We start from the raw sequence: 13,873 nt of genomic DNA, 5'->3' as shown, positions 1-13,873 counted from the left end.
ACGCCTGTGTACTATCAGTATATAGATATACGCCTGTATACTATCAGTATATAGATATACGCCTGTGTACTATCAGTATATAGATATATGGCTGTGTGCTATCAGTGTATAGATATATGCCTGTGTACTATCAGTATATAGATATACGCCTGTGTACTATCAGTATATAGATATACGCCTGTATACTATCAGTATATAGATATACGCCTGTGTACTATCAGTGTATAGATATACGCCTGTGTACTATCAGTGTATAGATATATGCCTGTGTATTATCAGTATATAGATATATGCCTGTGTACTGTCAGTATATAGATATATGCCTGTGTGCTATCAGTATATAGATATATGCCTGTGTACTATCAGTGTATAGATATATGCCTGTGTGCTATCAGTATATAGATATATGCCTGTGTGCTATCAGTATATAGATATATGCCTGTGTACTATCAGTGTATAGATATATGCCTGTGTACTATCTGTATATAGATATATGCCTGTGTACTATCAGTATATAGATATATGCCTGTGTACTATCAGTATATAGATATATGGCTGTGTACTATCAGTATATAGATATATGCCTGTGTACTATCAGTGTATAGATATACGCCTGTGTACTATCAGTGTATAGATATACGCCTGTGTGCTATCAGTGTATAGATATACGCCTGTGTGCTATCAGTGTATAGATATACGCCTGTGTACTATCAGTATATAGATATACGCCTGTGTACTATCAGTATATAGATATACGCCTGTGTACTATCAGTATATAGATATCTGCCTGTGTACTATCAGTATATAGATATCTGCCTGTGTACTATCAGTATATAGATATCTGCCTGTGTGCTATCAGTATATAGATATATGCCTGTGTACTATCAGTGTATAGATATATGCCTGTGTGCTATCAGTATATAGATATATGCCTGTGTGCTATCAGTATATAGATATATGCCTGTGTACTATCAGTGTATAGATATATGCCTGTGTACTATCTGTATATAGATATATGCCTGTGTACTATCAGTATATAGATATATGCCTGTGTACTATCAGTATATAGATATATGGCTGTGTACTATCAGTATATAGATATATGCCTGTGTACTATCAGTGTATAGATATACGCCTGTGTACTATCAGTGTATAGATATACGCCTGTGTGCTATCAGTGTATAGATATACGCCTGTGTGCTATCAGTGTATAGATATACGCCTGTGTACTATCAGTATATAGATATACGCCTGTGTACTATCAGTATATAGATATACGCCTGTGTACTATCAGTATATAGATATCTGCCTGTGTACTATCAGTATATAGATATCTGCCTGTGTACTATCAGTATATAGATATCTGCCTGTGTGCTATCAGTATATAGATATATGCCTGTGTACTATCAGTATATAGATATATGCATGTGTACTATCAGTGTATAGATATATGCCTGTGTACTATCAGTGTATAGATATATGCCTGTGTACTATCAGTATATAGATATATGCCTGTGTACTATCAGTATATAGATATATGCCTGTGTGCTATCAGTATATAGATATATGCCTGTGTACTATCAGTATATAGATATATGCCTGTGTGCTATCAGTATATAGATATATGCCTGTGTACTATCAGTATATAGATATATGCCTGTGTGCTATCAGTATATAGATATATACCTGTGTGCTATCAGTATATAGATATATGCCTGTGTACTATCAGTATATAGATATATGCCTGTGTACTATCAGTATATAGATATATACCTGTGTACTATCAGTATATAGATATATACCTGTGTACTATCAGTATATAGATATACGCCTGTGTACTATCAGTATATAGATATACGCCTGTGTACTATCAGTGTATAGATATACGCCTGTGTGCTATCAGTATATAGATATACGCCTGTGTACTATCAGTATATAGATATATGGCTGTGTGCTATCAGTATATAGATATATGCCTGTGTACTATCAGTATATAGATATATGCCTGTGAGCTATCAGTATATAGATATATGCCTGTGTACTATCAGTATATAGATATCTGCCTGTGTACTATCAGTGTATAGATATATGCCTGTGTACTATCAGTATATAGATATATGCCTGTGTGCTATCAGTGTATAGATATATGCCTGTGTACTATCAGTATATAGATATATGCCTGTGTACTATCAGTATATAGATATATGGCTGAGTGCTATCAGTATATAGATATATGCCTGTGTACTATCAGTATATAGATATATGCCTGTGTACTATCAGTATATAGATATATGGCTGAGTGCTATCAGTATACAGATATACACCTGTGTACTATCAGTATATAGATATACGCCTGTGTACTATCAGTGTATAGATATACGCCTGTGTGCTATCAGTATATAGATATACGCCTGTGTACTATCAGTATATAGATATATGGCTGTGTGCTATCAGTATATAGATATATGCCTGTGTACTATCAGTATATAGATATATGCCTGTGTGCTATCAGTATATAGATATATGGCTGTGTACTAATATATGCCTGTGTTCTATCAGTGTATAGATATATGCCTGTGTGCTATCAGTATATAGATATATGCCTGTGTGCTATCAGTATATAGATATATACCTGTGTACTATCAGTATATAGATATATGGCTGTGTACTATCAGTATATAGATATATGGCTGTGTACTATCAGTATATAGATATATGCCTGTGTACTATCAGTATATAGATATATGCCTGTGTGCTATCAGTATATAGATATATGCCTGTGTACTATCAGTATATAGATATATACCTGTGTACTATCAGTATATAGATATATGCCTGTGTACTATCAGTATATAGATATATGCCTGTGTACTATCAGTATATAGATATATGCCTGTGTACTATCAGTATATAGATATATGCCTGTGTACTATCAGTATATAGATATATGCCTGTGTATTATCAGTGTATAGATATATGCCTGTGTACTATCAGTATATAGATATATGCCTGTGTGCTATCAGTATATAGATATATGCCTGTGTGCTATCAGTATATAGATATATGCCTGTGTGCTATCAGTATATAGATATATGCCTGTGTGCTATCAGTATATAGATATAGGCCTGTGTACTATCAGTGTATAGATATAGGCCTGTGTGCTATCAGTGTATAGATATAGGCCTGTGTACTATCAGTATATAGATATATGCCTGTGTACTATCAGTATATAGATATACGCCTGTGTACTATCAGTATATAGATATATGCCTGTGTACTATCAGTATATAGATATCTGCCTGTGTACTATCAGTATATAGATATCTGCCTGTGTACTATCAGTATATAGATATCTGCCTGTGTGCTATCAGTATATAGATATATGCCTGTGTGATATCAGTATATAGATATACGCCTCTGTACTATCAGTGTATAGATATATGCCTGTGTACTATCAGTATATAGATATATGCCTGTGTACTATCAGTATATAGATATATGCCTGTGTACTATCAGTATATAGATATATGCCTGTGTGCTATCAGTATATAGATATATGCCTGTGTACTATCAGTGTATAGATATATGCCTGTGTACTATCAGTATATAGACATATGCCTGTGTACTATCAGTATATAGATATATGGCTGTGTACTATCAGTATATAGATATATGCCTGTGTACTATCAGTATATAGATATATGCCTGTGTACTATCAGTATATAGATATAGGCCTGTGTACTATCAGTGTATAGATATATGCCTGTGTGCTATCAGTGTATAGATATATGCCTGTGTACTGTCAGTATATAGATATATGCCTGTGTACTATCAGTATATAGATATATGCCTGTGTACTATCAGTATATAGATATATGCCTGTGTACTATCAGTATATAGATATATGCCTGTGTACTATCAGTATATAGATATATGCCTGTGTACTATCAGTATATAGATATATGCCTGTGTACTATCAGTATATAGATGTATGCCTGTGTACTATCAGTATATAGATATATGGCTGTGTGCTATCAGTATATAGATATATGCCTGTGTACTATCAGTATATAGATATATGCCTGTGTACTATCAGTGTATAGATATATGCCTGTGTACTATCAGTATATAGATATATGCCTGTGTGCTATCAGTATATAGATATATGCCTGTGTACTATCAGTATATAGATATATGCCTGTGTGCTATCAGTATATAGATATATGCCTGTGTGCTATCAGTATATAGATTTATGCCTGTGTGCTATCAGTATATAGATATATGCCTGTGTGCTATCAGTATATAGATATATGCCTGTGTACTATCAGTGTATAGATATATGCCTGTGTACTATCAGTATATAGATATATGCCTGTGTACTATCAGTGTATAGATATATGCCTGTGTACTATCAGTATGTAGATATATGCCTGTGTACTATCAGTATATAGATATATGCCTGTGTACTATCAGTATATAGATATATGCCTGTGTATTATCAATGTATAGATATATGCCTGTGTACTATCAGTATATAGATATATGCCTGTGTGCTATCAGTATATAGATATATGCCTGTGTACTATCAGTATATAGATATATGCCTGTGTGCTATCAGTATATAGATATATCCCTGTGTACTATCAGTATATAGATATATGCCTGTGTACTATCAGTATATAGATATATGCCTGTGTACTATCAGTATATAGATATATGCCTGTGTATTATCAGTGTATAGATATATGCCTGTGTACTATCAGTATATAGATATATGCCTGTGTACTATCAGTATATAGATATATGCCTGTGTACTATCAGTATATAGATATATGCCTGTGTACTATTAGTATATAGATATATGCCTGTGTACTATCAGTATATAGATATATGCCTGTGTACTATCAGTATATAGATATATGCCTGTGTGCTATCAGTATATAGATATATGGCTGTGTACTAATATATGCCTGTGTTCTATCAGTATATAGATATATGCCTGTGTACTATCAGTATATAGATATATGCCTGTGTGCTATCAGTATATAGATATATGGCTGTGTACTATCAGTATATAGATATACGCCTGTGTGCTATCAGTGTATAGATATATGCCTGTGTACTATCAGTATATAGATATACGCCTGTGTACTATCAGTATATAGATATACGCCTGTATACTATCAGTATATAGATATACGCCTGTGTACTATCAGTATATAGATATATGCCTGTGTGCTATCAGTGTATAGATATATGCCTGTGTACTATCAGTATATAGATATATGGCTGTGTGCTATCAGTATATAGATATATGGCTGTGTGCTATCAGTGTATAGATATATGCCTGTGTACTATCAGTATATAGATATACGCCTGTGTACTATCAGTATATAGATATACGCCTGTATACTATCAGTATATAGATATACGCCTGTGTACTATCAGTGTATAGATATACGCCTGTGTACTATCAGTGTATAGATATATGCCTGTGTACTATCAGTGTATAGATATATGCCTGTGTACTATCTGTATATAGATATATGCCTGTGTACTATCAGTATATAGATATATGCCTGTGTACTATCAGTGTATAGATATATGCCTGTGTACTATCAGTATATAGATATATGCCTGTGTACTATCAGTATATAGATATATGGCTGTGTACTATCAGTATATAGATATATGCCTGTGTACTATCAGTATATAGATATACGCCTGTGTACTATCAGTGTATAGATATATGCCTGTGTACTATCAGTATATAGATATATGCCTGTGTACTATCAGTGTATAGATATATGCCTGTGTACTATCAGTATATAGATATATGCCTGTGTACTATCAGTATATAGATATATGCCTGTGTACTATCAGTATATAGATATATACCTGTGTACTATCAGTGTATAGATATATGCCTGTGTACTATCAGTGTATAGATATACGCCTGTGTACTATCAGTGTATAGATATACGCCTGTGTGCTATCAGTGTATAGATATACGCCTGTGTGCTATCAGTGTATAGATATACGCCTGTGTACTATCAGTATATAGATATACGCCTGTGTACTATCAGTATATAGATATACGCCTGTGTACTATCAGTATATAGATATCTGCCTGTGTACTATCAGTATATAGATATCTGCCTGTGTACTATCAGTATATAGATATCTGCCTGTGTGCTATCAGTATATAGATATATGCCTGTGTACTATCAGTATATAGATATATGCATGTGTACTATCAGTGTATAGATATATGCCTGTGTACTATCAGTGTATAGATATATGCCTGTGTACTATCAGTATATAGATATATGCCTGTGTACTATCAGTATATAGATATATGCCTGTGTGCTATCAGTATATAGATATATGCCTGTGTACTATCAGTATATAGATATATGCCTGTGTGCTATCAGTATATAGATATATGCCTGTGTACTATCAGTATATAGATATATGCCTGTGTGCTATCAGTATATAGATATATACCTGTGTGCTATCAGTATATAGATATATGCCTGTGTACTATCAGTATATAGATATATGCCTGTGTACTATCAGTATATAGATATATACCTGTGTACTATCAGTATATAGATATATACCTGTGTACTATCAGTATATAGATATATACCTGTGTACTATCAGTATATAGATATACGCCTGTGTACTATCAGTATATAGATATACGCCTGTGTACTATCAGTGTATAGATATACGCCTGTGTGCTATCAGTATATAGATATACGCCTGTGTACTATCAGTATATAGATATATGGCTGTGTGCTATCAGTATATAGATATATGCCTGTGTACTATCAGTATATAGATATATGCCTGTGAGCTATCAGTATATAGATATATGCCTGTGTACTATCAGTATATAGATATCTGCCTGTGTACTATCAGTGTATAGATATATGCCTGTGTACTATCAGTATATAGATATATGCCTGTGTGCTATCAGTGTATAGATATATGCCTGTGTACTATCAGTATATAGATATATGCCTGTGTACTATCAGTATATAGATATATGGCTGAGTGCTATCAGTATATAGATATATGCCTGTGTACTATCAGTATATAGATATATGCCTGTGTACTATCAGTATATAGATATATGGCTGAGTGCTATCAGTATACAGATATATACCTGTGTACTATCAGTATATAGATATACGCCTGTGTACTATCAGTGTATAGATATACGCCTGTGTGCTATCAGTATATAGATATACGCCTGTGTACTATCAGTATATAGATATATGGCTGTGTGCTATCAGTATATAGATATATGCCTGTGTACTATCAGTATATAGATATATGCCTGTGTGCTATCAGTATATAGATATATGGCTGTGTACTAATATATGCCTGTGTTCTATCAGTGTATAGATATATGCCTGTGTGCTATCAGTATATAGATATATGCCTGTGTGCTATCAGTATATAGATATATACCTGTGTACTATCAGTATATAGATATATGGCTGTGTACTATCAGTATATAGATATATGGCTGTGTACTATCAGTATATAGATATATGCCTGTGTACTATCAGTATATAGATATATGCCTGTGTGCTATCAGTATATAGATATATGCCTGTGTACTATCAGTATATAGATATATACCTGTGTACTATCAGTATATAGATATATGCCTGTGTACTATCAGTATATAGATATATGCCTGTGTACTATCAGTATATAGATATATGCCTGTGTACTATCAGTATATAGATATATGCCTGTGTACTATCAGTATATAGATATATGCCTGTGTATTATCAGTGTATAGATATATGCCTGTGTACTATCAGTATATAGATATATGCCTGTGTGCTATCAGTATATAGATATATGCCTGTGTGCTATCAGTATATAGATATATGCCTGTGTGCTATCAGTATATAGATATATGCCTGTGTGCTATCAGTATATAGATATAGGCCTGTGTACTATCAGTGTATAGATATAGGCCTGTGTGCTATCAGTGTATAGATATATGCCTGTGTACTATCAGTATATAGATATATGCCTGTGTACTATCAGTATATAGATATACGCCTGTGTACTATCAGTATATAGATATATGCCTGTGTACTATCAGTATATAGATATCTGCCTGTGTACTATCAGTATATAGATATCTGCCTGTGTACTATCAGTATATAGATATCTGCCTGTGTGCTATCAGTATATAGATATATGCCTGTGTGATATCAGTATATAGATATATGCCTGTGTGCTATCAGTGTATAGATATATGCCTGTGTACTATCAGTATATAGATATATGCCAGTGTACTATCAGTATATAGATATATGCCTGTGTGATATCAGTATATAGATATATGCCTGTGTACTATCAGTATATAGATATATGCCTGTGTTCTATCAGTATATAGATATATGCCTGTGTACTATCAGTATATAGATATATGCCTGTATGCTATCAGTATATAGATATAGGCCTGTGTACTATCAGTGTATAGATATATGCCTGTGTACTATCAGTATATAGATATATGCCTGTGTACTATCAGTATATAGATATATGCCTGTGTACTATCAGTATATAGATATATGCCTGTGTACTATCAGTATATAGATATATGCCTGTGTGCTATCAGTATATAGATATATGCCAGTGTTCTATCAGTATATAGATATATGCCAGTGTACTATCAGTATATAGATATATGCCTGTGTACTATCAGTATATAGATATATGCCTGTGTGCTATCAGTATATAGATATATGCCTGTGTACTATCAGTATATATTTCTGTCACTTATTATTGTGGGGCACGAGGCGCGATGATGAATTTAACCTCCATGTACCTCAGTAATAGTAATTAACCCCATCATGTACCTCACACATTAACCCATTATGACTGAGAAACATGATGGGGTTAATTACTATTAATGAGGTACATGGAGGTTACATTCATCATCACGCCTCGCGTCTCACATCAGAAAACGGAAGAACTTTTTTATTATTTTTTTATTACTGCTTGTAAAGTATCGTTTTGATATCGAAATCGCAATACTACACGAAGTATCGGTATCGGAGTCCAAATTCTGGTATCGTGACATCCCTAATGACCGCAGGACCGAAAAGCTCCGCACCCCCCTATATAGATCTGGTATACGGCTCAGCTTCATCTACCTGATGATTCTCTGGGACATTGGGATTTTCCTCTGGACAGTCCTGGGAATACAGAGGACTGGGACATCTCTCTGGTGGATTTCTCCTACTGGATCCATCTGTAGGAAACACACAGTGACTGAATACATGACTACTGTATATCTGTCTATAGATCAGACACTTCTCTCTACACTTCTATGTTTACTGATCAGAGCCGGAATTACAATGTTGAGGTCCTCACTACCGGTGTCGATGTTCCTGCACCTTGTAAGCCGCAGGCCTAAAGGAGACTGTGCCCTACCAGAGCGAACGGCGGGGCGTAACTGGCTCCCTGCTCCACCATAGTATTTACCTGTATCTGCCTTCTGTGGACGCGGATACACATGAACGTGGCGGGACACAGGACGCCTCTATTTAGTTACCTGCAACCAAAAATGGTCTGGGTGTCACTTGCTTATTAGCCTCTTAAAGGCTGTGTACACCTCTGTAGGCAATATTTTCTATACATATTAATTAACCCCTTCACGACATGGCTATATACTTTCCAACTCCTGATGCCCTGGGCAGGTGTCACATAAATAAATATTGGCAGAATGGAACAGGGTTGTACTTTCCTGTCCGCCGGCTCTCTCCACAAGTGCCGGCACATCTCCCCCTTAGTTTAATCAAACTTATGCCAAACCCCTGCAGATAGCACCTCATCCCCTGTAGATAGCGCCACTGAAGCTCCCTCTAGGAGCGGAATCATTTGCCAGAGCGTTACCGTCAACTTGGCTGGAAATTGTGCTTCTAGAGGGAGCCCCTGACGTCTCTGTCCATATATGGACAGTGATGTCAGGGACTCCTCTGGGAGTGGAATCCATGGCCTATTTTTGACCTGTTTAAGAGAACCATTTCTCAAATCTGACGTGTTACTTTAAGGGTATGTGCACACGGGGCTGATAAGATGCAGATTTTCTGCAAAGTATTTAATTGCGAGAAAATCTGCAGCGTATTACAGTAGTAGCAATGAGGATGAGATTTTAACAAATCTCATCTACACGTCGCGCCAAAAATGAGTTTTGGACGTTCCGCCGTGTTTACGCCATGTGGAGACGTATCATAAGTGGGAATAAGATTTTACTTATCCAAGACATTGTGAGATTGTTTTTTCAGAACACGTTGTACTTTATATTCGTGGTAAATTTAGCTTCATACATTCTGTGTTACAGTTACTAAGGATGAAAAAAGACACAAGTCCATCAAGACCAACCTATAATCCGACCGTGTTGATCCAGAGGAAGATAAACCCCCATGAGGTGGATGACAATTGTCTAATTAGGGGAAAACTCCTCCCCGACTCCAAATCTGGAAATCAGAATAAATCCCTGGATCAGCGTCCCATCTCCAGAATCTAGTGCCCATAACTTGTAATATTAAAGAGAACCTCCGATTATACTGACATTATATAGGAAACTATTATACTGCCGGAGTGTGCCGATAATCGTCTTTCTACATGACTTGTATTACCAGGTTTACTTCTGACTACAGCACGACTGCCCATAGTCCTCGCTGCCGGCTGCCCATAACTCTGCATTAGGAGACAGCGTGTCCTGCCCGTCTTCATGGCTCCTGTATCCAGAACGGCCGCCAGCGCTGTACAATGTAATGTGACCTGTAATGCAGAGTTATGAGCAGCCGGCAGCACGAAACACAGGGATCTAATGTCATGTAAAAGGAGCCGAAATTGTGGAGCTCCTACATTACATGTCATTGTACACACGTGTATATGTGCTGCACATGACGGTATTAAGGCCTCAACATGACCGCCAGTCCAGCCTGTGCCCACAGTAATGCCAATATATATCTGTCTCTTCTCACCATGTGATGTGCGGGGCCGGTAGTCCTCCATCATGACCTCCTCGTACAGATCCTTGTGTCCTTCTAGATACTCCCACTCCTCCATGGAGAGATAGACAGTGACATCCTGACACCTTATAGGAACCTGACACACACAATGATACAGTCATTACCCAGACACCTCCAGTGCTGTTACTGTAGAATTTCCCAGCATTCCCAGCAGTGTCACCTCTCCAGTCAGCAGCTCCGTCATCTTGCAGATCAGTTCTAAGATCTTCTTCTCATGTATCCGGGAGTGAGGGGGAGGCTCTGTGATGGGACTACTGCTCCATCCTCCTGACTCATGGATGATGGGAGTCGTACAGTCACCCGATGTCTTCTTCACTATTGTGTACTCCTGTGTATGGAGAGAGACACTTAGAGAACTGAACACAGTATTCCCCCCTCAGTAGAAAGAGGGAGATTGTGACCCCGCTGTATAGACCTCTAGTGACCGCACATCTGTAATACTGGAGACCTCTCCTACAAAAAGACATTGAGAAAATAGAACGAGGCCAAAACTAAAAAGGAAATAATATTGGGGGGACTAGATGGACCATGTGCTCTCCTCCTGCCGTCATCTCCTATGTTTCTATATAGATGTCATCCTGATCCTCCTGGTTCCTGGTCATTCTCATTGCTCTACAACATTACTATTGCTGCATTGGTGACATGACACATAACTGACCATATCGGTGGCTGATCTGCAGCTTCTTGACGTCACTTGGAAGGTCTGGACGTTGTTATACAGGACACTGGATTCTTCCTATTATGTATTGTCCCTTCCCTATGTGGGACTTGTTCTATAATGTAGAAAAGTTTACCTCTCCGCTCAACAGGTAGATGATCTCCAAGGTGAAGTCTAATATTCTTCTGCTCATCTCATTCCTGTCCTTGTCCATCCTTGGTGGGTCATTCAGCAGAAGGAACGTTGTGGAGGAGAAGATGAGAAAACTGGAGGAACTGGAGGATCTAGTACTGCAGATGTCTTTATGAAGAAAGGAGAAGATGGAAATCATACAGGGGACATCATGTGTGACATACAGAACCCCACTTATTGATCATTGAGAGAAACATCTTCTCAGAGCCGTCACCACATGGAATAAAGGGGTATTCCCAACACGGACATTTCTCCCCAGGAGATGCCAGGAATGTCTGATAGATGCGGCTCCACCTCTGGGTGGCCTTGTTAGGCGGTTCCCGTAACTCCTATAGAAGAGAATGGAGAGACACAATCTGCTCAGGTCCTCCTGCTATATAATCTGCTGCCAACAGATCAGACGGGTGGTCAATGTGACAGATGCCCTTTATGAATGAATACACCCCTAATATAAGTTTTTACAGATATTAGAAGTTACCTCAGAGATCCTGGATCTTCAGAGACATCTAAAATTCTTAATTATTATAGTATTCCCCTTTTCCTTGTAGATTATTTTACCGGATAGTAACTTTATTCACATCTGAAAGACAGATACTAACCATGGTTAATGGGAACCGGCGGTCACGTGTGAATGTGCAGAAGGTCCCGCCAGTCCTGCGAGCATGTGCGGAAGGTCCCGCCAGTCCTGCGAGCATGTGCGGAAGGTCCCGCCAGACCAGTGTGGAAGAGCGGAAGGTCCCGCCAGACCAGTGGGCAGGCGCGGAAGGTCCCGCCAGACCAGCGGGCAGGCGCGGAAGGTCCCGCCAGACCAGCGGGCAGGCGCGGAAGGTCCCGCCAGACCAGTGCGCAGGCGCGGAAGGTCCCGCCAGACCAGTGCGCAGGCGCAGAAGGTCCCGCCAGACCAGTGCGCAGGCGCGGAAGGTCACGCCAGACCAGTGTGCAGGCGCGGAAGGTCCCGCCAGACCAGTGTGCAGGCGCGGAAGGTCCCGCCAGACCAGTGTGCAGGCGCGGAAGGTCCCGCCAGACCAGTGTGCAGGCGCGGAAGTTGCCGCCAGTCCAGTGCGCAGGAGCAGAAGATCCCGCCAGACCAGTGTGCATGCGCAGAACGTCCCACCAATACAGTGTGTATGTCCTGGTAGTTTAGTGTGAGGAAGCAGCATGTATTGTGCTGGGTGTGCAGGATCTCTGCATCATCTTATCACTTAGCAGTCACATCTTACACACAGACTTCTGTAAAGCGTGACCTGTCCTCCATCGTCTACATTACTTGGTGCTTTTCCTTTTAAACCTGTTCCCCCACTTCTTCATTATTCTGTGCTCCTTCTAGACCTGTCCTCTGCTTCTACATTACTCTGTGCTCCTCTTTCTAGACCTGTCCTCTGCTTCTACATTACTCTGTGCTCCTCCTTCTAGACCTGTCCTCTGCTTCTACATTACTCTTTGCTCCTCCTTCTAGACCTGTCCTCTGCTTCTACATTACTCTGTGCTCCTCCTTCTAGACCTGTCCTCTGCTTCTACATTACTCTGTGCTCCTCCTTCTAGACCTGTCCTCTGCTTCTACATTGCTCTGTGCTCCTCCTTCTAGACCTGTCCTCTGCTTCTACATTACTCTGTGCTCCTTCTTCTAGACCTGTCCTCTGCTTCTACATTACTCTGTGCTCCTCCTTCTTCTAGACCTGTCCTCTGCTTCTACATTACTCTGTGCTCCTCCTTCTAGACCTGTCCTCTGCTTCTACATTACTCTGTGCTCCTCCTTCTAGACCTGTCCTCTGCTTCTACATTACTCTGTGCTCCTCCTTCTAGACCTGTCCTCTGCTTCTACATTACTGTGTGCTCCTCCTTCTAGACCTGTCCTCTGCTTCTACATTACTCTGTGCTCCTCCTTCTTCTAGACCTGTCCTCTGCTTCTACATTACTCTGTGCTCCTCCTTTTAGACCTGTC

The 13,873-nt window shown here is 38.6% G+C and overlaps 1 protein-coding gene across 3 annotated transcripts in view; it reads right to left on the bottom strand.

Moving 5' to 3' along the window:
• Nucleotides 1–12,635, bottom strand: part of LOC142717117 (oocyte zinc finger protein XlCOF7.1-like) — a 71,984-nt gene extending 59,349 nt beyond the window's left edge. For all 3 annotated transcript variants that reach the window (XM_075848724.1, XM_075848725.1, XM_075848726.1), the window contains exons 1-5: nucleotides 12,410–12,635; nucleotides 11,876–12,260; nucleotides 11,242–11,409; nucleotides 11,034–11,157; nucleotides 9,195–9,292 (exon numbers count right to left, since the gene is read on the bottom strand). In XM_075848724.1, coding sequence (XP_075704839.1) covers nucleotides 9,195–9,292; nucleotides 11,034–11,157; nucleotides 11,242–11,409; nucleotides 11,876–12,070 — 585 coding nt within the window. In that variant the 5' untranslated portion in view covers nucleotides 12,071–12,260; nucleotides 12,410–12,635. The remainder of the gene's footprint in view (nucleotides 1–9,194; nucleotides 9,293–11,033; nucleotides 11,158–11,241; nucleotides 11,410–11,875; nucleotides 12,261–12,409) is intronic.
• Nucleotides 12,636–13,873: the final 1,238 nt, after the last annotated feature.

Source organism: Rhinoderma darwinii, unplaced genomic scaffold, assembly GCF_050947455.1.
Source record: "Rhinoderma darwinii isolate aRhiDar2 unplaced genomic scaffold, aRhiDar2.hap1 Scaffold_4532, whole genome shotgun sequence".
In the NCBI taxonomy this organism is placed as follows: domain Eukaryota; kingdom Metazoa; phylum Chordata; class Amphibia; order Anura; family Rhinodermatidae; genus Rhinoderma; species Rhinoderma darwinii.
The sequence above is the reverse complement of the archived record's forward strand: the minus strand, read 5'-3'. Positions and strand labels throughout refer to the sequence as shown.